This window comes from Carcharhinus amblyrhynchos, chromosome 6, assembly GCF_965287045.1.
Source record: "Carcharhinus amblyrhynchos chromosome 6, sCarAmb.v2.hapA, whole genome shotgun sequence".
In the NCBI taxonomy this organism is placed as follows: domain Eukaryota; kingdom Metazoa; phylum Chordata; class Chondrichthyes; order Carcharhiniformes; family Carcharhinidae; genus Carcharhinus; species Carcharhinus amblyrhynchos.
In genome coordinates, this window is record NC_137329.1 from 48,370,272 (window position 1) to 48,397,576 (window position 27,305).

A 27,305-nucleotide genomic window follows, 5' to 3' on the forward strand; every position below is an offset into this window, starting at 1 on the left:
GCAAAACTGAGGGGCTTGAATAAGGCAGACAAGGAAAAATGGTTTCCATTAGCTGGTCAATGTGAATTGGGGGCACAGATTTAAAGTTTTGACAAGGATTTTAAGAGGAATGCAAGGAGGAACCTTTTTAACCAGCAAACGCTACTGACTTGGAATTCACTGCGCATGAGACTGATGGGAGCAGAAACAGTCAATGACTGCAAAAGGAAACTGGATGTGCACTTGAGAAATAAACCCACTAGGCTACAGGAATTGAGTTGGGGAGTGGAACTGACTTGATTGTTCCATGGAAAATCAGCATAGACTCAATGGGCCAAATGGCCTCGTTCTATGCTGCAAAATGACTCTACACCATTTTCCCACTCATTATGTATATCCACTTGCAGACTATCATCCACACAATTTGTTTTCCCACATTGCCTTTGTATTGTCAGCTAATTTAGCCACAACACACTCAGTCCCTTCGAAGTTATTAATGTAGATTGTAAATAGTTGAAGCCCCAGCACTGATCTCTGCAACATTCGACTAGTTACAGTTTACCAACCTGAAAGTAAGCCATTGACCCGGAAGCTTTTCTTTGTTAGTTAACCAGTCCTCTATTCATGATAATAGATTACACCTAACACACAAGATTACATGTGGCACCTTACTGAATGCCCTTTTGAGAATCAAATGCAATACAAATACATACGACTGGTTTTCCCATGAAATATTCTGTTCATTACATCCTCTAATAAGAGCTCCAATAGATATGTCAAACACGATTTTCCTTTTACAAAAGCACACTGGTCCCACTCATTTAGAATCACAGAATAGTGCATCGGCTCTCCAAATCAGCATCCTACCCAGACTGGAATCAAACCTGACCCCTGGCATTGAGAGATTCCAGTGCTAACCACTGTATCATGCTTTTCTTAATGTCCTGTACCTTCCTTAAAGGTGAATTCTTGCATTTTCCCCAGATTAATTGCCTGGTTTTGTGATTTCGGCCAATCTGCTCTTCTGGTTTCCTAAGCCACTGGGGCTTTTTTGGGTTTTAAATGGTAAGGGGGCAAGTTGACTGTCGTAGATTAGAAAGCTACACTAAAAAGTAAAACGTAGAAGACAAGCAATGGTTAACATTTAAGAATTATTACATGGTTTACAACAGAGATACATTCTTGTGGAGGTACAAAAACCCAGAAGGGCAAGTGATCCAACCAAGCCTAGCAAAAGAATTTAAGGGCATTATATCGAAAGAAGAGGCTTAAAAAATTGCCAAGGATTGGGAACATGTCAGAATTCAACAAAGGAGGATCAAGAAACTGATACAGAAAGGGAAAGCACAATTAAAAAAACTAGCAAGAAACAAAAGTGGATTGTAAAAATTTCTGTGGTATGTAAGGAACAGTTCAGCAAAGACAAATGTGGCAAACTATACACAGAGACAGGAAAATTTATAAAGGGAAACAAGGAAATGACAGAAAAACTAAACAAATACTGTCCATCTTCATGGAGAATACAAAAAGTGTTCCAGAAATACCAGAGAACTAAGTGAGAATGAAATGTTGATAGAAATTAGTATTAGTAAAATAGTACTGGAGAAATCAATAGCACTGCATATTGGTAAATGCCCTGGAGCTAGTCATAGAGGTTTACAGCATGGATATAGGACCTTGGGCCCAACTTGTTCATGCCACCCTTTTTTTCAAAATCGTAAACTAATCCTGATGATCGGCATTCCAGTGCTGAAGCTGGGGGGATGCAGAGACGGTGGAAACATTGGTGATCAACTTCAGAAAGGAAGTTAAGGGTAGTATTAAATTTAAAGAAATGCTGCACAATCTGTCAGAGGATTGGACAGGTTTTAAGAACCAGCAAAGCACAACACAAGATAAAAAAGATGCAGATAAGAGACAAAATTAGCTAATAACAAAAATAGATAGCAAGAGTTTCCACAACTATTTAAATATGAAAAGAATAACTGAAGCTAGCATTTGACATCCAGAGAGCGAGTCTGGGGAATTGATAATGAAAAACAAAAATAAATGAGGTGCTGGGTAAGCAGTGTCCCTGCGCATGGGAGAAGGCTTAGAAAACTCCTCAAAGATGCTTTATAATCAAGAGGTGAGGGGGAGGCATGAACTTAAAATGACCACAAATACTAGGAAAAGGATACTAGGAAAACAATTGCTTCTAAAGCAATAGTTCCCCAGGCAGGAAACTATAGACCAGTTAGCCTAATATCGATCACATAGGGAAATTACTAGAATCCATTATTAAGGAGGTTATAGAAGGGTGTTTCAAAACATCCCCATTCAGAGGATTGTTAGAAGGTGGAATGAATCCTCTTCCCCAAAAAGCAGTGGAGGCTGAGCCTTTAAATTTATTCAAGGCTGATTTAGATAGATTTTTGATAGTTGAGGGAGACAAAGGTTATGGGAGCAGATGGAAGGTGGAACTGAGACCGCAACCAGATCAACCATGGTCATGTTGGATGGTGGAGCAGGCTTGAAAGACCAAATAGCCCAGTCCTGTTCCTAAAATTCTATAGATTCAGGGAAGGTTCTTGCAGACTGGAAGGTTACAAATGTAGCACTACCATTTAAGCAAAGAGGGAAGAGAGGAACAGGGATGGCACAGACCTGTTAGTCTGACATCTCTATACTGTCTGTGCTTTATATGCTCTGTCTGAGGCCAGAACTCTCCATTCACCTGACGAAGGGGCTAACCCCGAAAGCTTGAGAGTATATTATCAAATAAATAGGTTGGACTAAAACCTGGTGTTGTCAGACTTTTTACTGAGTCTGACATCAGTAGCAGGGAAAATACTGGAATATGTAATAAAAGTTGAAATATCTGGACACTTAGAAAATAATGTGATTGGCAGATTGAACATCAATTCATGAAAGTCATGCTTGGTTTACAGGAATTTTCAGAAGGCTTGAGTTGGTCTCACAGAAGAGGTTAATACATAAAATTAGAGAAAGTATGGTAATATACTGACATGAATTGAAGATTCATTAACAGGCAGAAAACAGTAGGAATAAACAAGTCATCCTCAAATTGGCAGGCTATGACTAGTGGATAATGCAAAAATCATGCTCGAGCCCCAGCTAATCACAATCTCTCTCAATGATTTGGGAGCAGAGACCAAATATAATGGGTGGAATTTCTCCCCCCAAAAAAATCAAGTGTCAATTCGGGCAAGAAAACCAGTGTTTCACGCCAGAATAGATTGCAATTATCCCACACTTAGCCATTTTTTTTGGGAAGTGGTGAGTTTTGCACTTGTTCTGAAGGGGGCAAGACCTAACCACACCAGTAAGCCCAGACAGACTGGACGCCATTTTTATAAAGAGCACCCTGAGCTTGAATTGAAATTGAGTCCCACCCCACCACCCCCCTCACTAAAGGTATGTTTCCCCAGCAAAATTCGCTGGCATTGGGACATTGACTACAGTCCAATATAAAGAAAATTGTTTCAACTCCGACCAGATCAAGCTACAGATCAGCTGTAGGCCCATGGTTTTTGTTGAATTGATATTGCACCGGAATGGAACCCAAAGTCTAACAGGAATCATTAACAACAGGTTACGAACAGTGCAGAGACACAATGGCCTGTAACTTCTGGACAAGTGGCAATTGAGTTGGATTGTCACTCCTCTTAGTTTCTTATCTTAAACTGAAGCCACTTTACATCATAGAACAAAAAAACAGTACAGCACAGAAATAGGCCGACACAGATGCCTCTCTAATCTAATATTTTCTTACTGCTACGTGGTCTATATTCCTCTATTGCCTGCTATTCATGCATCTATCCAAATGTCTCTTGAACATTGTTGTAGAATCTGCTTCCACCACCTCTCCCAGCAGTGTGTTCCAAGTATTCACCATCCTCAAAGAAAAACATTCCCCTTACATCTCTTTTAAACTTCCCCCCCCTCTCACTTTCAACCTATGCCCGAGTAATTGACCCTTCGACCTTGGGAAAAAGATGGTCTATCCACTCTAACCAAGCCTATCACAATTTTGTAAACATTTATCAGGCTCCCGCCTCATCCTTTGATGCTTCAACGTAAATCAAGTTCGTTCAACCTTTCTTCATAGTCAATATCCTTCAAACCAAGCAACATCCTGATAAATCTCTTCTGCACCCTTTCCAACGCATCAACATCCTTCTAGTAGTATGGCGACCAGAATTGTACACAATACTCCAAATGCGGTCTAACCAAAGTCTTAAACAGCTGCAACATGATTTTCCAATTCCTATACTCAACACCGACTCATGAAGGCCAGCATGCCATACACCTTCTTGACTACCATGTTCACCCGAGCTGTCACCTTAAGGGAACTGTGGATCTGCATGCCTAGATCCCTCTGTTTTCTAATAATTCTAAGGGCTCTACCATTTACTGTATACTTTCCTTCTGCAGTAGATCTGCCAAATCGCATCACCTTACATTTCTCTGGGTTAAATTCCATCTGCCACCTTTCGACCCACGTCTCCAGCCAATTCATATCTTGCTGTATCCTCTGACAATCCTCCTCGCTATCTGCTACACCTCAATTTTTGTATCATCTGCAAATTTGCTAACCCAACCATCTACATTTTTCTCCAAGTTATTTATATATATCAAAGAACAGAGGCCCCAGCACTGATCCTTGTGAAACACCACTTGTCACAGACCTCTAGTTAGAAAAGTACCCTTCCACTGCTACTTGCTGCTTTCAATGCCCAAGCCAGCTTGTATCCATCTTACCAGCTCACCTCAGATCCCATATGACTTCACCTTCTGTAGCACTGTAGGTGTGGGAAGATGTGGCAGCGCGGGCTCGTTGGGCCGAAGGGCCTGTTTCCCGTGTTGGGATGTTCTTTGTTGTAGACTGCCTTGTGGAACCTTACTACAGTCTTTACTACAGTCCATGTATACAATGTCCACTACCCTGGTCAATTTTTCTTGTCACTTCTTCAAAGAGCTCATTCAATTTTGCGAGACACAACTTCCCCTTCACAAAACCATGCTGCCTATTACTAGTAAGCTTATTCTCTTCCAGATGTGAGTACATCCTGTCCCTAAGAATCTTCTCCAATAATTTCTTCACCAGTGATGAAAGGCTCACAGGCCTGTAATTTCCTGGATTATCTCTTCTCCCCTTAAGCAGTGGAAAAATGTTAACCACTCTCCAACCCTCTGGTACCTCACCTGTGGCTAAACAGAATACAAAGATTTTGGCCAAGGCCTCAGCAATTTCTTCCCTCATCTCTCTCAGTATTCTGTGATAGACCTTATCCAGTGCTGGGGACTTGACCCCCTTACTCACCTTGTTTAGTCTGCTACCTCAACAGCCTCTATGCCCTCTCCCCTCACCAACCTCTCAATGCTTGGTATCATAAGCAAACTGAAGCTTATACATGAAGTTAGATGATGGCTCCAGACATGAACATCATTTAATATTCTGCCCACTACCTAACCCACAATGCTGACATCAGCCCTAATAATTACTTAGCATCTCATTCCTTCAGCCAATTTCTTTCAGTAACTGTCCTTTAAGAGCAATTTTATCAAAATACATTCGGAATGTCAAATAGAAGACTTCACACCAATTTTTAGACATCCTTCAAAAAGTCATGGAATTTCAGTAGATAGGATCTATTAATTAAAAGCTATTTTAATTCAATGTTATTAAAACCTTACAGATATCTTTCCCTTATTTCAACATGTACTGAAATTCAACTGTTGTTCTCCTCCTTCCCCAGGACCTGATCTACCCCAGAATACTGAGGGAAGGCAAGGATGGAAAATGCTGGGGCCCTGACAGAAATGTTTGTATCCTCATTGGCTACAGGTGAAGTTCCAAAGGACTAGAGGATAGCCAATATTATTCCGCTGTTTGAGAAGGCAGCGGGGATAATTCAGGAAATTACAGGCTGGTGAGCTTTATGTCAGTGATAAGAAAAATTATTGGAAAAGATTCTTAGGGACAGGATTTACTCTCATTTGGAAAGAAATGGATTTATTAGTGTTTGACAGCATGGTTACGTGAAGGGGAGGTCATGCCTCACTAACTCGATCGAGTTTTTCGAGGAAGTGACGAAAGTGATAGTTGAGGGAAAGGCAGTGGATGTTGTATACGTGAACTTCAGTAAAGCCTTTGACAAGGTACCTTACGGTACATTGGTACGAAAGCTAAAGTCACGTGGGATCAGAGGAGAGCTGGCAAGATAGATACAGAACTGGCTTGGCCACAGAAGACAGAGGTTGGCAGCAGAGGGGTGCTTTTCTGAATGGACAGCTGTGACTAGCAGTTCTGGGTAGCAGGGATTTCTGGGACCTTTATTGTTCGTAATGTATGAATATAAATGATTTGGAGGAAAATGTAGCTGGTTTGATAAGATCGCAGACGACACAAGAATTGGAGGAGTTATGGATACGGAAGAGGATTATAAGAGGATACAGCAAGACATAGACTGATTGGAGACTTGGGCTGAGAAATGGCAAATGGAGTTTAATCTGGACAAGTGAGAGATAATGTATTTTGGAAGGTCCAATGCATGTAGGAATTATACAGTAAATGGTAGGAGTATTGACAGACAGTGAGATCTGGGCATACATGTCCACCGATCACAAACTGGTAATGCGGTTACTGATAAGGTAGTCAAGAAAGCATACAGCATACTTGCCTTCGTCAATCGAGGACATTGAGTATGGAAATTGGCAAGTCGTGCTGCAGCTGTATAGAACCTTAGTTAGGCCTCATATAGAAGATTGTGTACAATTCTGGTCACCACACAACTGAAGCGATATGGATGCTTTGGAGGGGGTACAGGAGAGGTTAATCAGGATGTCGCCTGACCTGGAGGGCACTAGCTACGAGGAGAGGTTGGATAAACTCAGTTTGTCCTCACTGGAATGATGGAGGTTGAGGGGTGACCTGATAGAGGTCTACAAGATTATGTCCATGCCACTCAGAGTAGATAGTAGGATGCTCTTTCCTAGGGTAGAAAAGTCAAGTACTCAGGGACATAGGTTTAACATGTGTGGGGAAAAGTTTAGAGGAGATGTGCGAGGCAAGTTTTTTTTTACAGAAGGAAGGTGATGAATGTCTGGAACGCGCTGCCTAGGGAGGTGGTGGGAGCAGGTACGATAGTGTCATTTAAGGAGCACTTAGGCAAATACACGAATTGGATGGGAATGGAAGGATTCAGATTCCGTTATGTGCACATGGTTTTAGTTTAGGCAGGCACCGTGATCTGCACAGGCTTGGAGGGCTGAAGGACCTGTTCCTGCACTGTACTTCTCTTTATTCCCAAAAAAGTATACTTACCAGAATTCATAAATTCGCTTATACTAATTATTAACACTGATCAAATGTCATTAGTTTTAAATATTCTGAGATACTGACATTACCTATCCAAGAGAATTTATTTGTTTTGAATCTTTTTAATTGTATAGAGCCAAATTGTTGTGTTAATGTAAGCCTTACTTGTGACTAATAAATAAACTTTGATTTTTATCAGATTCTCAACTCTGCATGAGTCTAAGTTTTGGTCAGTGAATACTTCAAGGGCAGCACGGTGACACAGTGGTTAGCACTGCTGCCTCACAGCACCAGGGATCTGGGTTCAATTCTGGCCTCAGCTGACTGTCTATGTGGAGTCTGGACATTCTCCCATTGTCTGCATGAGTTTCTGCTGTGTGCACGGGTGGAACTGTTGTCAGTGCAGGCTTGATGGACCAAATGGCTGCCTACTACACTGTAGTGACTCAATGATAATTTCAGCTTAGCTTCGACTGTTACATTGCTTTTCTTCTGATAACTTACCAAAAATAACTGGTCATAAATTAGCAATGTACTCACATCCTCATCATCATCTATAGCTTCTCCAGTGAAATACAGAACCGCTCGAGGGACTATCCGTTCACGGAAAAAGTGGCCAATTTCAAAATCCGTAGCCAAGTTAAACTCGGAATCTTCATCCTAGGAAACAAGATAAAATTCTGTTGCAACTATTTTATTGTGTGCAATATAACTAATTACCTGTATGATACAATATTATTTACAGTAAGTTCCAGATAAAATGTTTCCATCTAGGGGTTAAAAAATTACTATTCCAAAAGAAAGCTTTTGCTCATGAACCACAAGTGAAATCCCAGGTGAGGCTGAACAACTTGCAGAATTACCTCACCAACAAGACATACAGGCAAACAGATAATCTGACTGCCAGACTGTCTGCCTAAAATAATTAATTACATTGATTAATACTGAAGGGAAAATGAATTTTATATTTTGTGTGTTGAATGTGTCACCAGCATGTCTCTAGGCTCCAGGAGATCTTAAAGCTATGTTTTGTGTGGCTCAGACACTGGAATTGCAGTTGAAATTGGAGGTTTGGTAAGCACTCTATTGATCCCAACTCTAACTACAAGTAGATTTATACAAAAAAACCAGCCACAACTGTATCTACCTTGACTCAAAAGTTCAGAGACTAAGAAAATATACCTATAGCTTATATACCTATATCTTATGAACTTGTAATTTTAATAGGTAATGGGTTGAAGGGTTATGGGGAGAAAGCAAAAAAAATGGGGATGAGGAACATATCAGCGGACTCAATGGGCCAAATAGCCCAATTCTGATTCTAGATCTTATGAATTTATGAAATTCAAGAAGGGATCCGCAACAAAATTAAAGCTACCATAAGTTCAAGATTTGTTTGACAGATACCAGCCAGGTTCTCCACACCTCTTCAGGACATAAGAAAACTGAAGAGCCTCACTTGTATAACATGACAGGACAAAGGGCATGAAAAGACGTACAAGCAATTGATGGCTGACTGAAACGATTTATCAAGGAAGGATCTTGGCAATGATATACCCATCTTTCCACTGCTGCAACAAAAAAATTCCATCGTATTTGAGCAGCCATTTTAAATTCACACTGTAGTCAGAAACTCCCAAGAAGAAATATTCATGAAATGAAGTGATAGCTCTTGGATGTGTCATACATAAGAACATAAGAAATAGGAGCAGGAGTAGGCCATCTAGCCCTTCGAGCCTGCCCCGCCATTCAATAAGATCATGGCTGATTTGTCGTGGCTCAGTTCCACATTCCCGCCCTCTCCCCATAACCCTTAATCCCCTCGCTTGTAATTTAAGGGTATCCTACACAATTGGATTGTAAATGAATATTCAGAAATATATCTCAACCTCAACATTACTCTGCAGTAGCATTGCTTCAGAGAGATGTTGGACAGAGGCTAGACACCTGTAGGAAGACTGATCACACCTTCACCAATTCCCATTTACAGTTGTCGATGAGGCCCTCAAATGCATGCAGTCCATCTCCCGTGCCACTGATCTCACCCCTCCCCCTCCTCCCAGAACAAGGATAAAGTCCCCTTGTTCTCAGATTTCACCCCGCCAGCCTCCGCATGCAAAGCTTAATCCTCCGCCAGCTTTGACAAAGTCATCTGGACTCAAAACATCAGTTTTTTTCTCTCCTTACAGAAGCTGCCAGACCTGCTGAGATTTTTCAGCATTCTCTCTTTTGGTTCCCTCAAACACCTCTCTGCAGCATTTTGAATGGCCTTAAGGCGGAGCATAGGAGGCACAGATAGCCAAGAAAACCATAAAGGGAAAAAAAACAGCAATATCCTTGAGCATTTAATTCCAGTTAAGGAACATCTACAGTGTAAAGATCAACTCCCCTTCTCAGTTGCACTATAAAAGCACTTACCATTTCTGCCTCACCATGTCCAGAAACTGAAAAATAAAGAATAAAAATGTCAGTTTCTTTCCTGCATTGGTTGTCCCCTTAGGGTAAAGGGCAGATGTGCTGGACAATGACAAACTGAAGGTTTTCCTTAAAGAGAGTGGTTAATATTGTGCTGATAAAACCTATGACGTGGTTGGAAGCCCGTAGGACTGAATCAGATACAAACTGAATCTAGTTATAGCTGGAATCAGGGATCTTTCTGCGCACTTAAATCCATATTCAATTCAATGGGATATTTTGAAATTTTGTGTTCAGTAACTAAATTGTGGCTTAAATCTAAATTAGTGCAACCAATGTTTAGCTTTAGGCCAGTTTTTAAATGAACAGCTCTCATGCAGACTTTAAGAATGGGAGCAAGAGCTCATTCATGGAAAACGATAGTGAACCAATTTATCCAATACATTCAAGTTGCTAGAGTCCAGCACATTCTTTAATTGGAATCTGATTTGCAACTCTGGCATTAAAGTAGACTACATGCCTATTTTGTCTGCTAAGTTGTGCAATTAATGTGGCTACTACTTAGCTAGGTTCAGTCACAAAGCACTGTTGTTTCCTGCTGGCTGTTAGCTTTATCACTGCTGCAATTACAGGCATGTTAAGTTACACACACCCCTGTTCAAGTATTTCTCTCATAAGCACTTTTGTGGATGATAGCATTCCTTTCCATCATTTCAACAGAAAGACTTGGCTGATCAAATTCCACTTACACCTCTAGCATTCCACTTGTCGTTGGAGAATGTCTTATTAATTCTTAAGAAAACTCCACTAACATTTCAGCGCGAGAGAAAGCTGACAATTGGAAACATGTTATTAAAGGAGGATTAATTAAATGTGTAAAGTGGCAAGATTACAAAATTAGTTCATTTCATCTGAAGCGCCTCTGGAAGGATTCATAGAAGGTGGTCTTTAATTGATCCGAGTATTTCTGTTTTGTGGAAACACATTGGGAACTTGTTTGGTCAGGAAACAATCGTTTCCCTTTAGATTCTCTTAATGTTTTTAGTCAATGCATTATTTGTTTGAAAATGCAAGATCGTGTCTATATTTTTTGTTTTGAACAAACCCCAATACACACTACTACTCATGGTCAAATGGATTTCTTTTTCTCAGTGTCCATTTCCAGTACACTCTAAACTAATGCACAAATAGCTGAGAAATATTGTGTTTTAACCTCTACACTATAAAGGGGTCCAGATGTTTACTGTATGTATTAAGTTTTGCAACTGAGGTTGGGACATTTCTAGTCTTTGCAATTCTGGCTTCACATTTACATTTCCATCATACCAGCAAATATTTGAGTAACAGACTTAGCACTGGTATGAATATTGGTGGTGCTGTGATGATGATGTGATAAAAGGAGGTTTCAATCTATTGTGTGCTAATACGATAAATATAGGCAACGCACAAACCAGGCACAAGACCAAGTATTAACATTATCTTTCTCTCTTTTCCTCTCCGTTTCCTATCATCAACATTCTGATTGAGCTAGTACCGTGACAATTTCTGTTTCACCAAAGTCGCATTTAAGTCAACACACTAACATTAAAGGAGTAGCAAATATCAGTTGGAAAATGGGATGTAAGTTGACCAAAACGAAGTTAGAGAATGGTTGAGAATCTTTAAAATCTACTTTTTCATTTTCCTACAGAAAGCCAAACTATATCTGAATGTTCATTTAAAAAACATTAAAACCTTTATGCAAGTTAAGTTGGGTAGTTAAAAAGCCTCAAGTTTTCACAGTTCAATTTAACCAATTCACTGTTGGTTTGAGGTGAATTTCAAAGACTTTAGTCAAACGCAGTTAATTTTTTCAAAAATATTCATTAAATCCAAATAATGTACCTTTTAAGATTAAGTTTCTAAAAAAAATTGGACAACAAATTCCAACTAACTGACATCTAGGCGATACAGTGCATTAGATATTAGCCTTTTATCTCCATGATGGGTTCAAATTCAGCCCATACTTATTCATTCAGCCTGCTGAGGTCTGGTGTGAAGGAATTTGGCTAACCTTAACATTAAACTTGTATCAGCACCTCAAAACTGCTAATAACACAAAACTGCTAATTCAGCACAAATGTTAATTTAAAGTAACATAGCAAATCTGTGCTGATCAAAAATAATAGAATTATGGATCATTTATATTGCATGGCTTTTAATTAAAAGGAATTAGTATTTAAGTAGATTTCTTATATAGGCCATAGAATTTGTGGTATAGAAAGTATGATTCAGAACTGTCTGCTTTATATGGTCTGCTTTTCTTTCCTTGAGTAGAAGGAGCATTTGAATAAGCAGATTGCAAGGTGAATTGTACATTATAATGATTTGTAAATACTTACTAGCAGATTTCACTCATTAGCAATTTTGAAATTTCAAATTTACAAGATGAATAAATGAATGGTGAACTCAGCAGCATGAAGTTAAAGACTTCTGTGCACAGGTGCATATACCACCTTGATGCCTGGACTTTTATTCTTTGGTCCAAGAATAGTCACTGGAATTATGCAATTAAAGTGGTTGTTGTTAATTACTCTCCAAAACCTGCAAATTGCATTATGATTCACAAAAAAAGAGAACTCAACACCCACAAGTTTCTAAGATAATCATTTCTGGATCATGTCTGGGCAAATTATTTGGATATAGTCAATTACTGTACACCATTTTAAATTAGACAATATTCTGCATCTCCATTAGAGCTCATGAATAATATTCACTCCATCCTTCCTTCCTAAAAAAATTCCAATCCGATTGTTCATGACAGTTACAGTTGTGAAAGTCTACCTTTGAACAGTTGCAACATATAACTAACCACACTTCAACCTTTAGTTATTGGGTGGGTGACTCAATTGCAGTGGGTGTGTGTGTTCCACTGATGACTCATTATAGAGCAACCATGTCCATGAGCCATACATTTTAAGCTACAATAAAAACCAACAGCACAACCTAATGTAAGATACAACACAAGGTATTTAACCAAGTTCCCACCATAGACAAATATTAATTTTTAAATCAGTCATTTCAGTGAATTCTTTCAGGCAGTAATTCACTTCAAATAAGCTACTGCTAATTATAGGAAATAAAATGCAGTTTCTATTTTTGGACAGCATGAATTAGTATGATGCACCTAAAATTAGCTTGCCATCTTGAATCTTCAGGCCAAATGCAAAAATGCCAAATTTTGAATGACGATAATTTACCGACAAAAAAGGGTGTTGATTGATTGAAAAAAAATCAACAGGGAACCATCGGCTTATGTCTCTGGGAAATTCAAAGAAGGCTCAAGGCTTGAACATTTGATGGCTGTTTAAGAACATAAGAAGTAGGAGCAGTAGGCCATCTAGCCCTTTGAGCCTGCCCCGCCATTTAATAAGATCATGGCTGATCTGAAGTGGCTCAGTTCCACATTCCCACTTTCTCCTCATAACCCTTAATTCCCTTGTCCATCAGAAACCTATCTACCCGAGACTTAAATATATTTAGCGAGGTAGCCTCCACCACTTCAACGGGCAGAGAATTCCAGAGATTCACCACCCTTTGAGTGAAGAAGTTCCTCCTCAACTCTGTTCTAAACTGCTCCCCCGCCCCACCGCCCCCCCCGCCACCCATCTTGAAGCTGTGCCCTCTAGTCCTGCTGTCCTTTCTGAGCAGGAAGAATCTCTCTACCTCTACCCTATCCATCCCTTTCATTATCTTATACGTCTCTATAAGATCCCCCCTCATCCCTCTAAACTCCAGCGAGTACAGACCCAGTCTATTTAGTCTCTCTTCATAGTCTAACCCCCTCATCTCCGGTATCAGCCTAGTGAACCTCCTCTGCACTCCCTCCAAGGCCAAAATATCATTGCGCAAGTGCGGCGACCAAAACCGTACACAGTACTCCAGCTGCGGCCTCACCAGTGCCCTGTACAGTTGCAGCAAGACCTCCCTGCTTTTATATTCTATCCACCTTGCTATAAAAGGCCAGCATTCCATTTGCCTTCTTGATCACCTGCAGACTGGGTTTTTGCGACTCATGCACAAGGACCCCCAGGTCCCTCTGCACCGTAGCATGCTGCAGCTTTTCGCCCTTTAAATAGTAATCCCTCCTACTACTATTTCTGCCAAAGTGGATAACCTCACACTTGCTAACATTATACTCCATTTGCCAGGTCCTCGCCCACTTGCTCAGCCTATCCAGATCCCTCTGCAGACTTTCCACACCCTCCGCACAACTTGCCTTTCCACTCATCTTCGTGTCATCAGCAAATTTCGACACCCTACACTCAGCCCCCTCTTCCAGATCATCTATATAAATGGTAAATAGCTGAGGCCCCAGCACCGATCCCTGCGGCACTCCACTAGTCACCAACCGCCAATCAGAATAGCACACATTGATACCAACTCTCTGCCTCCTATTAGGCAACCAATCCTCTTATCCACGCTAACACCTTACCCCCAACTCCAAGCCCCCTAACCTTCTGAAGCAACCTTTTGTGCGGCACCTTATCAAACGCCTTTTGAAAATCGAGAAACACCACATCCACCGGTTCTCCTCTGTCTACCACACTAGTCACATCCTCATAGAAATCCAATAAATTTGTCAAACACGATTTCCCCTTAACGAATCTGCTCTATCAAACAATTCTTCTCTAGGTGCCTCGCTATTTCTTCTTTGATGACGGATTCAAACATTTTTCCAACCACAGACATTAAACTAACCGGCCTATAATTCCCTGCCTTTTTTTAAACAGTGGCGTAACATTAGCCATTTTTCAATCTTCCGGCACTTCCCCGGAATCCAGCAAAGTTTGGTAAATAATCACTAAGGCAGCTACTATCACCTCTGCCATTTCCTTCAGAACCCTGGGATGCATTCCATCCGGTCCTGGGGACTTGTCCACCATCAGTCCCGTTAGTCTATCAAGCACTACCTCTCTAGTGACAGTAATCGCATTCAGGCCCTCAACTCCTACCATCCTTCTATCTTTAATATCCGGCAAACTGTTTGCGTCCTCCTCCGTGAAGACCGAGGCAAAAAACTTAAAGGCTTCAGCCATTTCCTCATCTCCCACCACTAAATCCCCCCTCTCATCCTCTAAGGGTCCAACATTCACTCTAGCCAGCCTCCTCTTCTTTATATATTTGTAAAAACTTACTGTCCGTTTTTATATTTAATGATAGTTTAGCTTCATAGTCTATCCTTCCTTTATCAACTTCTTAGTCATTCTTTGTTGATTTTTAAACCTCTCCCAATCTTCTACTCGCCCACTACTTTTAGCCACTCTGAACGCATCAGCTTTTAATTTAATACTCTCCTTTATTTCCTTCGATAACCACGGCTGATTATCCCTTCTCCTACATTCCTTCTTTACCATCGGAATATATTTCTGCTGAGCACCGAAAAAGATCTCCTTAAAGATCCTCCACTGTTCCTCAGTCGTCCTACCGACCAATCTGCGCCCCCAATCTACATTTGCCAATTCCTCTCTCATCCTATCGTACTCTCTCTGTTCAAACAGAGGACACAGGTCCGGGACCCTACTTTCTCATCCTCCATCTGCATCAAAAACTCAACCACACAATGATCGTCCCAAGAGGATCCCTCACAACAAGATCCCTAATTCTTCCTGCCTCGTTACACAACACCAGATCTAAGATAGCTCGCTCCCTCGTCGGCTCCGTCACACACTGTTCAAGGAAACTCTCTCTACAGCATTCCAAGAACTCTTCAAGCCCACTACATCCAACGGGTCAACCAATCAATCTGCAGATTGAAATCCCCCATAATCATCGCCATTCCATTTTCTGCACGCATCATTTATTTGCTTTTTTATAGCCCGCCGCACCTCCAAGTTATTATTTGGGGGCCTATAGACCACACCCACCAGCATCTTCCTTCGCTTACTGTTCCTTATCTCCATCCACAATGATTCCACGTTCTGCTCTTTGGAGCCTATATCTTCCCTTACTACCGCCCTGATATTATCCTTAATCAGCAGAGCTACCCCCCACCCCTCTTTTCCTCCCTTCTATCCTTCCTAAACACTTGATGCCCCTGGACATTCAGCTCCCAGCCCCTGTCACCCTGCAACCACATTTCCGTAATGGCCACCAGATCATATCCATTTGTGCTGATCTGCGCCACCAGCTCATTCACTTTGTTCCTAATGCTTCGTGTATTCAGGTAAAGTGTCGTTATCCCAGCCTTCATCTGAGCCCTATTTGCAGGAACACTACCAACCTTTCTCATGCCCCCCACACCCTTTATTATTGGGACATCCTCAACATTTTCCTGCGCCCGTACCCTCTCTTTTACTTTAGACATTGTAATTTCTCCTACCCCTGCACCCTTAACAGAACAGGCCTCTGAATATATGTCACTCTGAACAAGCAGAAATGGGCCACCTCATGAGCTTGACCATCTTAAGTTTATTACTGTAGCTATTTGCAGGCTCAGGATTGTTCAGTAAATGGTGCCCAAATGCGGGAATCACATCTAATAGATATTTTGTTGTGGGTTTTCCAACATTGGGCTGATAGAATACAGCCCATAAACAATCTATTATGAACCACTGGATGATTTTTGTTTGGTATCATCAGCCAATCATTGAGATGCGTAGCCTGCACACCTGGCATTGCATGAATCATATGAATTTCTGTGCCAGTATAATGCTCGGTCTGTAGGTCATATGCCTCGACGATTGGCTGATCAATTCAAACATGTAATTCTGTCACTGAGATAGCCCAGTAGTAAGGCTCATCCAACCCTGTCTCTCTCAAAGGCGGAGCATTTAAAATAAAAGAGCAAATATGCTTCTTTATTAAACAGGGAAGTATTAAATAAGCAGAATTCACTATTTCTGTTCTACACAACACTAAATATTACATTTGCAGCAATCACCTCAGATATACTGCAATATACATCCCAGCCTCAAATATACCACCGTATTTCATGACTCTTCTGACTGGGTAATGAGACACAAGAGAAGAGAATTTGAATCCATAGGTTTGCACATCGGTCAAATGTATGTAGGTCTAAAGCTAATGTTTGGGCACAAATCTGCCATCCGTAAATTTCTGGGTTGTAAGGTTCTGTTCAGCAATACCAGTAAAATATTGACAGGTTCTGAATAGATATTCTATTAAAACACAAAAAAAGTAGAAGGAGTTTGTCCTTCAGTTGTTCATGGCATCGGAGAGATAGCATCTGGATTACTGGGTATACAGTTGGTCTCCTTATGTAAGGAAGGACGCAACTGCAATGAGAAGCAGTTGAGAATATTAATTCAATTGAATCCTGATATCAAGAGGTTATCATATGAGGAAAGGATAAAACCCATATACACCGGAGTTCAGAAGAATGAAAGGTAATCTTACTGAAGCATACTAAGTCCTGAGGTTTGACAAGACAGATGCTGAGAGGATGTTTCCTCTTGTGGGACAGACTAGAACCAGGTGACAGTTTAAAAATAAGGGTTTGTCCCTTAAGATGATGAGAAGAATTTCTGAGGGTCGTTATCTGTGGAATTCTTTCTCCCTAGACAGCAGTCAAGGCAAGGTCATTGAATACTTTTAAGCAGAGTTAGATAGGCTATTGATAGACATGGCTATAGGAAATAGAGAGGAAAGAAAGAGTTGAAGCCACATTCAGATCATGATCTTATCAAATGGTGGAGCAGGCTCAAGGGGCTAAATGTCCTGCTCCTAATTTATACCTTCATACGTATCTACTCTTTGCCATCCAACCCAATGCTGAAGCAACTATGATCCCGCTATGCTCTACAATTATCAACTTCATGCCTCCTGTCCCCAAACATATTAAACACACCATTATCAACTCAGTGCCCAGCATAATTTCCTTGCCGACCACAGTACTTGGCAAAGTCAATGACAACTTTTGAGACTATGACTTTGATTTGATTTATTATTGTCACATGTATCGACATGCAGTGAACAGTATTGTTTCTTGTGCGCTATACAAAGCGTATTGTTCAGAGAGCGAAGAACAGGAGAGGGTGCAGAACATGGTGCTATAGTCATAGCTAGGGTGTAGAGAAAGATCAACCTAATGCAAGATAGGTCCATTCAAAACTCTGATGTCAGCAGGGAAGAAGCCATTCTTGAGTCAGCTGGTACGTGACCTCAGACTTTTGCATCTTTTTCCTGGCTGCATGGGGTCCTTAATTATGCTGGCTGCTTTGCTGAGGCAGCACAAAGTATGGACAGAGTCAATGGATGGGAGGCTGGTTTGCGTGATGGATTGGGCTACATTCACGATCTTTTGTAGTTTCTTGCAGTCTTGTGCAGAACAGGAGCATACCAAGCTGTGATACAACCAGAAAGAATGCTTTCTATCGTGCATCTATAAAAGTTGGAGACAGTCGTAGCTGACATGCCAAATTTCTTTAGTCTTCTGAGAAAATAGAGGCGTTGGTGGGCTTTCTTAACTATTATGTCAGCATGGGAGAACAAGGACAGGTTGTTGGTGATTTGGACACAAAAATGTAAAGCTCTTGACCCTTTCTGCTTTGTCCCCGTTGATGTAGACAGGGGCATAGTCTCCTCAACACTTCCCGAAATCAATGACAATCTCCTTCCTTTTACTGACACTGATGGAGAGGTTATTGTCGCCGCCCCAGTTCATCAAATTCTCTATCTCATTCTGTACACTGCCTCGTCATTGTTTGAGATCTGTCCCACTATGGTAGCGTCGTCAGCAAACTTGAAAATCAAATTGGAGGGGAATTTGGTATGCTGTACCTACTTATATTTCTCACCATGTATTTAACACAGCAGCCCCCTCCAATTTCCTGCATTTCCTTCCTTATAGGGCAATGACCAAATGGGCTTTTGTTCTGTTATTCTAATGCAGTCGTATAGCAGCTAGTGGTTTTTTTTCCCCCATGACCAAGCCAGATCATAAGACGCTGCATTTTCATCTTTTGGCTTTTTATCTCCATGGCTATATGCTTCCCTTGGATCCATCATTCATATAGCTTTCACATGTATGCTGACAATGTCCAGACTTAACTTTTGCCATCATTAACTCCATGACCATTATTGTCTTAGCCAACTAAGACAGGAATTCACTGATGAGCAAGCAGCCACTTCAGTTAAACATTAGCAAAACTGAATTTGTGTTCAATTTGCACCAAAAATTCTGTATTCTGGTCGATTCCATTCTGTTTGGTTTCTGTCTGAAGACAAACCAGGCCAAGAAACTGCTATCACCAAATTCTGCCTAAATAGTTCATTTGCCTGTCCACTGCTAACTCAATATGCTACACATACTTAAATGCTGGAAGCTCAATTACCCCAACACTCTCAGAATTCCTACAGTGCAAGAGACCATTTGTCCCATCAAGTCTGCAACAACCACAATCACAGCTAGGCCCTATCCCTGTAATTCCACATATTTACTCCGCTAATCTCTCTAAACTATGCATCCTGAGACACTAAGGGGAAATTTAGCATGGCCAATCAGTCTAACCGCAGATCCTTGGACTGTGGGAGGAAACCCACGCAGACACAGAGAATACGCACACAGTGACCCAAGCTGGGAGTCGAAGCAATGTTCCTGGAGCTGAGGCAGCAATACTAACCACTGTGCCACTGTCGCCTCTCTTTACTGGCCTCTCAAATTCCATCCCTCAAACGTCAACTTGTTTCAAGACTTCACTTGAATTTTGTGATGCGTTATTATGCCACTTTGGCCTTCTTCAACCTCACCACAATTCACCATATTCAAAATTACATGCAGATCCTCAGCCTTTATTGGCCTCAACATCTCCCTCCTCTGCAACCTCCTCCAGCTTTTTGCATCAATGTTTGCCTTCCATATGTCAAATCTGGGCTGCTTTTCATCTCCCTATATCTACAGTTAACATGAGTTATGAGCTTCAGCTACATTCTGGAATGCTCAACTTTGCATTATATCTTTGCCCTCCTTTAAAAGCTGCTTTGAATCCACCGTTATGACCTCACTTGCAGTCAGCTTCCTATATCTTTCAGCCATTATTGCTCCGTGCCCGACTGTTTTTCCAATACATATGCATTAATAAACACTATGGCAGAAGTTCCTGCTGACAGGAACTTCTGATCCTGCCAACAGCAAACCCCCGCTGCAGATTTCCCAGTGGCAGGTGGTATATAAAACAGGAAATTCCAGATAGCAGCAGGACTGGAAGATCTTGCTGTCAGCCAATGGCAGACCACCTCCATCTCATTACAATGCTACCAATTATGATTGTCTGTTTTTAAAAACGAATCACTCATAACAGTCAACATTTACATGACACAGAACCTAATACATAGATACAATGATTGGCGTTGTAGTTCTCTTCCCGTCATCTGTTCACAAATTGCAACAAACTTGGTCCTTTTTTTGGTTTCATCTTTTTGTAGCTCCAACAGCCTTCTCTCATCATACCTGTAGCTCTCCTTGCTTGCAATGATCTAGCTTTGATTTGTACAAGCAGGCTGTTCCCACATGTTTATTAATTTCTCCATCTTCCAGCCTCTTTCCATACACCTGCGCCAGGGAATTTGGAAGTAGGCCTCCGGGTCTAACTGACATGTATGCGTTAATTAGGCTCTTCTTAGGCACAAAGGAAGGGAACAGCAAATGTAAACTGGAGAAGTAAGGGCACTCGACTACTCAAATGTACAAAACAGTATATGCTCACTTACGCAGAAGTTTTTTTAAGTAGAGTTTATCTGCAGAGGTACATGAGATCATAGTAGCTTAAAATCAGCCACCTTCTACAATGACAATCTTTTATTCTCCTCCCTGTACTCAACTACGAAATCAAGATGTAAAAAATATTTTTCATGCACTTAACTCAAATGGTGCGACATTTTAAAAGGCATTTTACCTTAACATTAAATGATTGAGGATTGTAAACACAATCCTTTTTGTGTTTGATTTACTATCAAACACCTAATGAGAACTTCTGTTTAACCTTCATCTTTAAATATAGTTATGGCAATTTATGTTGCTTCCAGTTTCCTTACTAAGTTATGAAATGAAAGCCTACAGGGAAACAAATAGACAATAAAAGTAGAAACAGACAATGCTGGAACAACTCAGCAGGTCTGGCAGGATCTGTGGAGAGAAAAACAGAATTAATGTTTCAAGTCCACATGGTTTACTTAGAGCTGATAAAAGCACAGCTGCTGGACAGGCTTAAAAATTACAGCATTTATCTTTGTAGTCTTCCAGCTATCCTAAATTAACTGGTGGTCAAAATTGGAAGATTATGCATGTGTTAGAGTTAGTCACTTGGTAAAGTGCGATTCAAGATTCACACCACAGTCACAAGATAAGGCCCCAAAGCTGTTTGGATTGTTATTTCACGCATTTAAAGCTGACAGATGATCCCAAATTCAACAGCTGTGCTGAAAGGCCCCATGTAATCAGCAGAGCTTCTGACACACTCCAGTTTTCAACTCTCCATAGCAAAATTCAGAATTTTGTAAAATTTTCTTTCAGAAGCAAGATTTGCAAGAACTTGCTGTGAAATGCTCCAAAGATCTCAGCCTTTTGTTTCAAATCCAGACTATACCAATACAATTGTTGCATTACATTGGTATCATCATTCTTTTGCTCTTGCACACATTTGAGGTTGGCACAGTGGTTAACACTGCTGGCTTACAGGGCCCCAGGTTCAATTCCCAGCTTAGGGACTGTTGGTGTGGAGGCTGCACGTTCTCCTTGTGTCTGCATGGGTTTCCTGCTGGAGCTATTTCCTCCCACAGTCCAAAAGACACTTTGGTTAGGTACACTGGCCACACTAAATTCTCCCTCAGTGTACCCGGACAGATGCCAGAGCGTGGCAACCAAGGAATTTCACAGTAACTTCATTGCAGTGTCACTGTGGGCCTACTTTTGACATTAATAACTTTAAACTTTAGATTAAAATCTCAGTATTTACAATATATGATCAAATAGTGAGAATTTTTCAACTTTGAGATGGTGGGGGAATGTAATGAGCATTTCACTTATTCTCCAGTAACACATTTTTAGTTAAAAAACTTGGGTTATACTAACCTAAAATATAAAGCATTAAAATTTTTTTTTGTAGAAATCTTAGTTTATCATGAACATGGGAAGTATATTGAGAACAACCTTTTTTTTTAAAATTAGGCAGACCTAAATGTATAGAATCTCTTGCATGTTTTCAAATTTCTCCTCACCTTTTACTGGATTAAAGAAGTTGAAGAAGGAATCATTAGGTACTTGTTTGGTGATGGTTCGAACTGTTCCTCGACCCTTGTGCTTCTGCTTCTTTTTAATAGTTTTTACAGTTATATTTTTTCCTTTCTTCCAGTCAATGGTGCACCTGGTGAAAAGGGCAATAATTAATCTCATTCTAAAATTTGCCTGTAAAACACAATGGTGATAACTGAATTAGTGTTTAATTCTCTAATTAGTAAGCTCCTTCAATAGAGTTATTTCTATGATACGTACATTCCATTTTCCCTCCCTCCCAACATCAAGTTCATTAATTTTCTAAGCAAAAGCGATATTACATTCCACCCTTGAATGAATAAAGACAATTTAAATTTTGCCAGAAGTATGCTAAAAAAACTTAAGTGCAAAATACTGCAGATGCTGTAATCTGATGCTGTCAGACCTGAGATTTGAGCATTTTCTGTTTTTGCTTCAAAAAACTTAAATCCACTTTAGCATTGCTCAGCTGTTCATTGTTTGGCAGTTCATTTTGCATCTGAGCAGGATGGGATAAGATGCACATGAATTTAACCATTACTTGTTCTTTAACACAAGTTGATCAATACAAGTGATGGAAAACAAGCTCACAATCATTTAAAAAAGAAATCCAGATTTGACCTTTGTCAAATGATCACAATTGCATTGCATTACATAGGGTACACGATTAAATTAAGTAGAGTCTTTATTTTGTGCCACATAACACAGGCGCTCAGTTTTGGGCTCGAGTATAATTTAGACAATGCAGAGCTCAATAAGAGTACTAAATTTTGTACAGACAGAGCTAGAAATTTATCTTAGTATCAATTCTGATATAAAATCATTTCCTGTACGCTTTGGCAAACAGTGAATCTGATTAGATATTTGATAGGTGCAGCACCTGAAAGTTCTTTTGTGTTCCAGCTTTTGTTCCTCATGAAGCTTAATTATAACCTAAACCAAGTAATCAAATTACTTGGCATAATGCCTTGCCTTCCAAAACACATGCTGGTATTTGGATCTGCTTTTAATATCATGTCTATACATGATAACTAGCTATGGTTGACATGCATCAGTTGCTAAAAAATAAAACATATAAAAAAGACAAACAGTTTGAACCTCATGGGCCCCTAGGAATAATAAATATTCAGACAAGTAGGAACTGGTGAGTAAAGTTTTAACTTAGCAGTAGAAATATGTTCCCAACTCCAAAAAGGTCAGAAGCAGAATGAGCACCTAACCCATATTGTTGGGATTAATTTAGCACTGGAATGGAATCTGATGCAAGACCAATGACAAGTAACAGATTACGAACAGTGCAAGATATATAAACCTCATTTCACACTATCTGGAGGGTCACATTTGGCTCAAAGAAATTTCAGGACAGAAGTACGTCACTCAGCACACCGCACTCATAGCATTGCGAGTTCCATATTAGAGCTAGTTTCTCTATACCCACATTCCTTCATTTTAATATTTTTTTTCCAAGTGCTTGTCTGAATTCTTTGATTCAGGAACTGGAGGATAAAAAATATCAATTAATGGGCAGTTAGCTTCCAAGATGCCTTTGAGCCACAAATGGAATTAAATGGCTTTTGTTTTGCCTGGCTAATTTGGTTTGAGCTATGGAAAATGAGAGGCACAATCAGCAGTTTGCACAGGGAGCAGATACTGCTGTCCAACTGCTAGGATTTTTACTTCACATCAACACCATAGTGACGTGTCAATTAACGCCAAATTTCAATGACAATTATTCATCAGGTCAAAAATGACTTTTCACTTACCCTACAAAGTCAACAATCTCTGGGCCCTCAAAGGAGAAGGGATCAGTCTCGTCTGGTTCGGACTTCATCTTGTAAGTTTTGGTTAACACAGAATTTGTAAAGTAATCATTTGGTTCAAAATGAAACTCTAACGTAAAACTCTGTTGAGAAAACAGTAAAATAACTATCTTAAACAACAATTTTTCCACCTGTCTTTCCATTCTCCACTCCCCAAAGACTCAAAGCTTGAATGCATGTGAGTTGTTTTCAAATTGAAGGAAAAGATGTACTAACCACATGGTGAAATAATGCACATCTCCTTCCACCAAGATACTCTTAAATAGAAATGTCTACGTCTTGCTTGATAATTAAAATTGAGAGTTCATTTTCAGCCTTATAATAATGGGCATAGAAACAGCCTTCCTAATATCAAAGCAAAACCAGTGTTGCTCACATTTTTTCTGAAATGATGTAATATTGCTCTCACATCCATTACTCTCAACTATGAGACGCTAATAGCTGCATCAATACATTTGACACAACTGATACCACACTTGTATTGCTGTGCTCAATCTGGACTTGAAACCTCAAGCTTGGGCTTGCACTGGTCCAGATTAAGATGCCAGTGATGTTTTTGGGCAAGTTTCTTCTTTTGCACTCAAAGGTCCCAAGAAGTGTGTTTTTGCACACTTTTTCCTTGCCATGCATCTCCTTCAGAAGTGCTGATAATTCATTATTTTTGTTTAGAATCTATTTCCAACAGATCTCAAAACTCGTTTATTTGCATCACAGTCCAAAAGTAACTTTATTATTTCCTGTCCATGTGTTTGCATTCAAGCTCAGTTGGCCCAGCCATACGGAAGGAAATTGCTAACCAGTGGTTCAAAGTGTTCGTATGTAAAAACAGCTGTCACAGAATCATAACTTCACTAAACACAAGATTCACTGCTCATCATAGAATCCATGAAATCCAACAGCAGGCCATTCGGCCCATCCAGTCTGTACCAACTCTCTCCAATTGAGCATCTTATCCAGACTCCTGTAATCCCATGTATTTATACCAGTAATCCCCCTAACCTACACATCTCGAGACACTAAGGGGCATTTCAGCATGGCCAACCTATCCCTATCAGTGCTGGTGGAACTGTACACAACAGCATATTGTACCTTTAATACAATAAAATGCCCAAGGCACTTCATAGAGGCATTATAAATAAAAATGTGGCATTGAGTCACGAGGGACGTTTTAAAGGAGGAAAATGAGGTACAGCAGCAGAGGTGAAGAGGGAATTTCAGTCTAGGGCCTAGGCAGTCAAAGGCACAACCATCAATCATGGGGTGACTGAAATAGGGGATGTTTCAAGAGGCCAGAAGTCATGCAGGTTAGGTGCTTTGGCCACGCTAAATTGCCCCTTAGTGTCCCAGATTGTGTAGGTTACAGGGATTAGCAGGGTAAATATGTGGGGTTATGGGGATAGGGCCTAGAGATTGTTGGTGCAGACTCAATGGGCCGAATGGCCTTCTGCATTGTAGAGCTTCCATGAATTAAGAGTGTGCAGAAATCAAGGAGGGTTGTGAAGTGGAGATGGCAGTGGGGGCAAAGCCATAGAAAGATTTCAAAACATGGCTGGGACCTTTCAGCTGAGACCTTTCAAATTAACTGCTGGTATACCATCAAGTGTCATTACTTTCAGATACGTACACAGCAACTGATCAATTAGAGTTGTTCCACAAATAATACATAAGTAATTATTTGCAAAGTACTCATCAGTAAGCTGAAAGGGTCATGTGGTGGCACAGTGGTTAGCACTGCTACCTCACAGTGCTAGAACATAAGAACATAAGAAATAGGAGCAGGAGTAGGCCATCTAGCCCCTCGAGCCTGCCCTGCCATTCAATAAGATCATGGCTGATCTGAAGTGGCTCAGTTCCACTTTCCCGCTTTCTCCCCATAACCCTTAATCCCCTTGCCTACCAAAAATCTATCTACCGGCGTCTTAAATATATTTAGCGAGGAAGCCTCAACCACTTCAACGGGCAGAGAATTCCAGAGATTCACCACCCTTTGAGTGAAGAAGTTCCTCCTCAACTCCGTTCTAAACTGCGCCCCCCCCCCCCCTCCTTATCTTGAGGCTGTGCCCTCCAGTCCTGCTGTCCTTTCTGAGCAGGAAGAACCTCTCCACCTCTACCCTATCCATCCCTTTCATCATCTTATACGTCTCAATGAGATCTCCCCTCATCCTTCTAAACTCTAACAAGTACAAGCCCAGTTTATTCAGCCTCTCCTCATAGCTCAACCCTCTCAATTCCGGTATCAGCCTAGTGAACCTCCTCTGCGCTTCCTCCAAGGCCAAAATATCCTTGCGCAAGTGCGGCGACCAAAACTGTACACAGTACTCCAGCTGCGGCCTCAACAGTGCCCTGTACAGTTGCAGCAAGACCCCCCTACTTTTATATTCAATCCCCCTCGCTATGAAGGCCAGCATCCCATTTGCCTTCCTGACCACCTGCAGGCTGGGTTTTTGCGACTCATGCACAAGGACCCCGAGGTCCCTCTGCACCGTAGCATGCTGCAGCTTTTCGCCCTTTAAGTAGTAGTCCTTCCTACCATTATTCCTACCGAAGTGGATAACCTCACACTTGCCAACATTGTATTCCATCTGCCAGGTCCTCGCCCACTCGCTCAGCCTATCTAGATCCCTCTGCAGACTTTCCTCACCCTCCGCACAATTTGCCATTCCACTCATCTTTGTGTCATCAGCAAATTTCAACACCTTACACTCGGTTCCCTCCTCCAGATCATCTATATAAATGGTAAATAGCTGAGGCCCCAGCACCGGTCCCTGGGGCACTCCACTAGTCACCAACCGCCAATCCGAATAGCACCCATTGACACCCACTCTCTGCCTCCTATTTGACAGCCAATCCCCTATCCACGCTAACACCCTACCCCCAACTCCATGCCCCCTAACCATCTGTAACAACCTCTTGTGCGGCACCTTATCAAACGCCTTCTGAAAATCGAGAAACACCACATCCACCGGTTCCCCTCTATCCACCGCACTAGACACATCCTCATAGAATTCCAATAAATTCGTCAGACACGACTTCCCCTTAACGAAACCGTGCTGCGTCTGCTCTATCAAACAATTCTTCTCAAGATGCCTCGCTATTTTCTCCTTGATTACGGATTCAAGCATTTTTCCTACAACAGATGTTAAACTAACCGGTCTATAGTTCCCTGCCTTTTGCCTGCTACCCTTTTTAAACAGCAGCGTAACATTAGCCGTTTTCCAATCTTCCGGCACTTCCCCGGAACCCAGCGAGGTTTGGAAAATAATCACCAAGGCATCCACTATCACCTCCGCCATTTCCTTCAGAGCCCTTGGATGCATTCCATCCGGTCCTGGGGACTTGTCCACCATCAGTCCCTCTAGTCTGTCCCAGGTTCCATTCTGGTATCAGGTTACTGTCCATGTACAGGTGGATTGGCCATGCTAAATTGCCTGTTTAGAGTCCCAAGATGGATTAGCCATGGCAAATGTGTAGAGTTACGGGGATAGGGCAGAGCAAGAGTGTCTGGGTAAGGTATTCT

The 27,305-nt window shown here is 41.0% G+C and overlaps 1 protein-coding gene and 1 non-coding gene across 6 annotated transcripts in view; both read right to left on the bottom strand.

The window, feature by feature from the left end:
- The window catches only part of LOC145343907 (nucleosome assembly protein 1-like 4), a 108,306-nt gene that overhangs the window by 21,335 nt on the left and 59,666 nt on the right, over positions 1–27,305 (bottom strand). For all 5 annotated transcript variants that reach the window (XM_080190413.1, XM_080190415.1, XM_080190414.1 and 2 more), the window contains 4 exons: positions 23,732–23,871; positions 21,935–22,080; positions 9,722–9,747; positions 7,844–7,963 (listed from right to left, as the gene is read on the bottom strand). In XM_080190413.1, coding sequence (XP_080046539.1) covers positions 7,844–7,963; positions 9,722–9,747; positions 21,935–22,080; positions 23,732–23,871 — 432 coding nt within the window. The remainder of the gene's footprint in view (positions 1–7,843; positions 7,964–9,721; positions 9,748–21,934; positions 22,081–23,731; positions 23,872–27,305) is intronic.
- Positions 23,142–23,269, bottom strand: LOC145344635 (small nucleolar RNA SNORA54). The gene has a single exon (XR_013886931.1). It is a non-coding gene; the product is annotated as a small nucleolar RNA SNORA54 (small nucleolar RNA).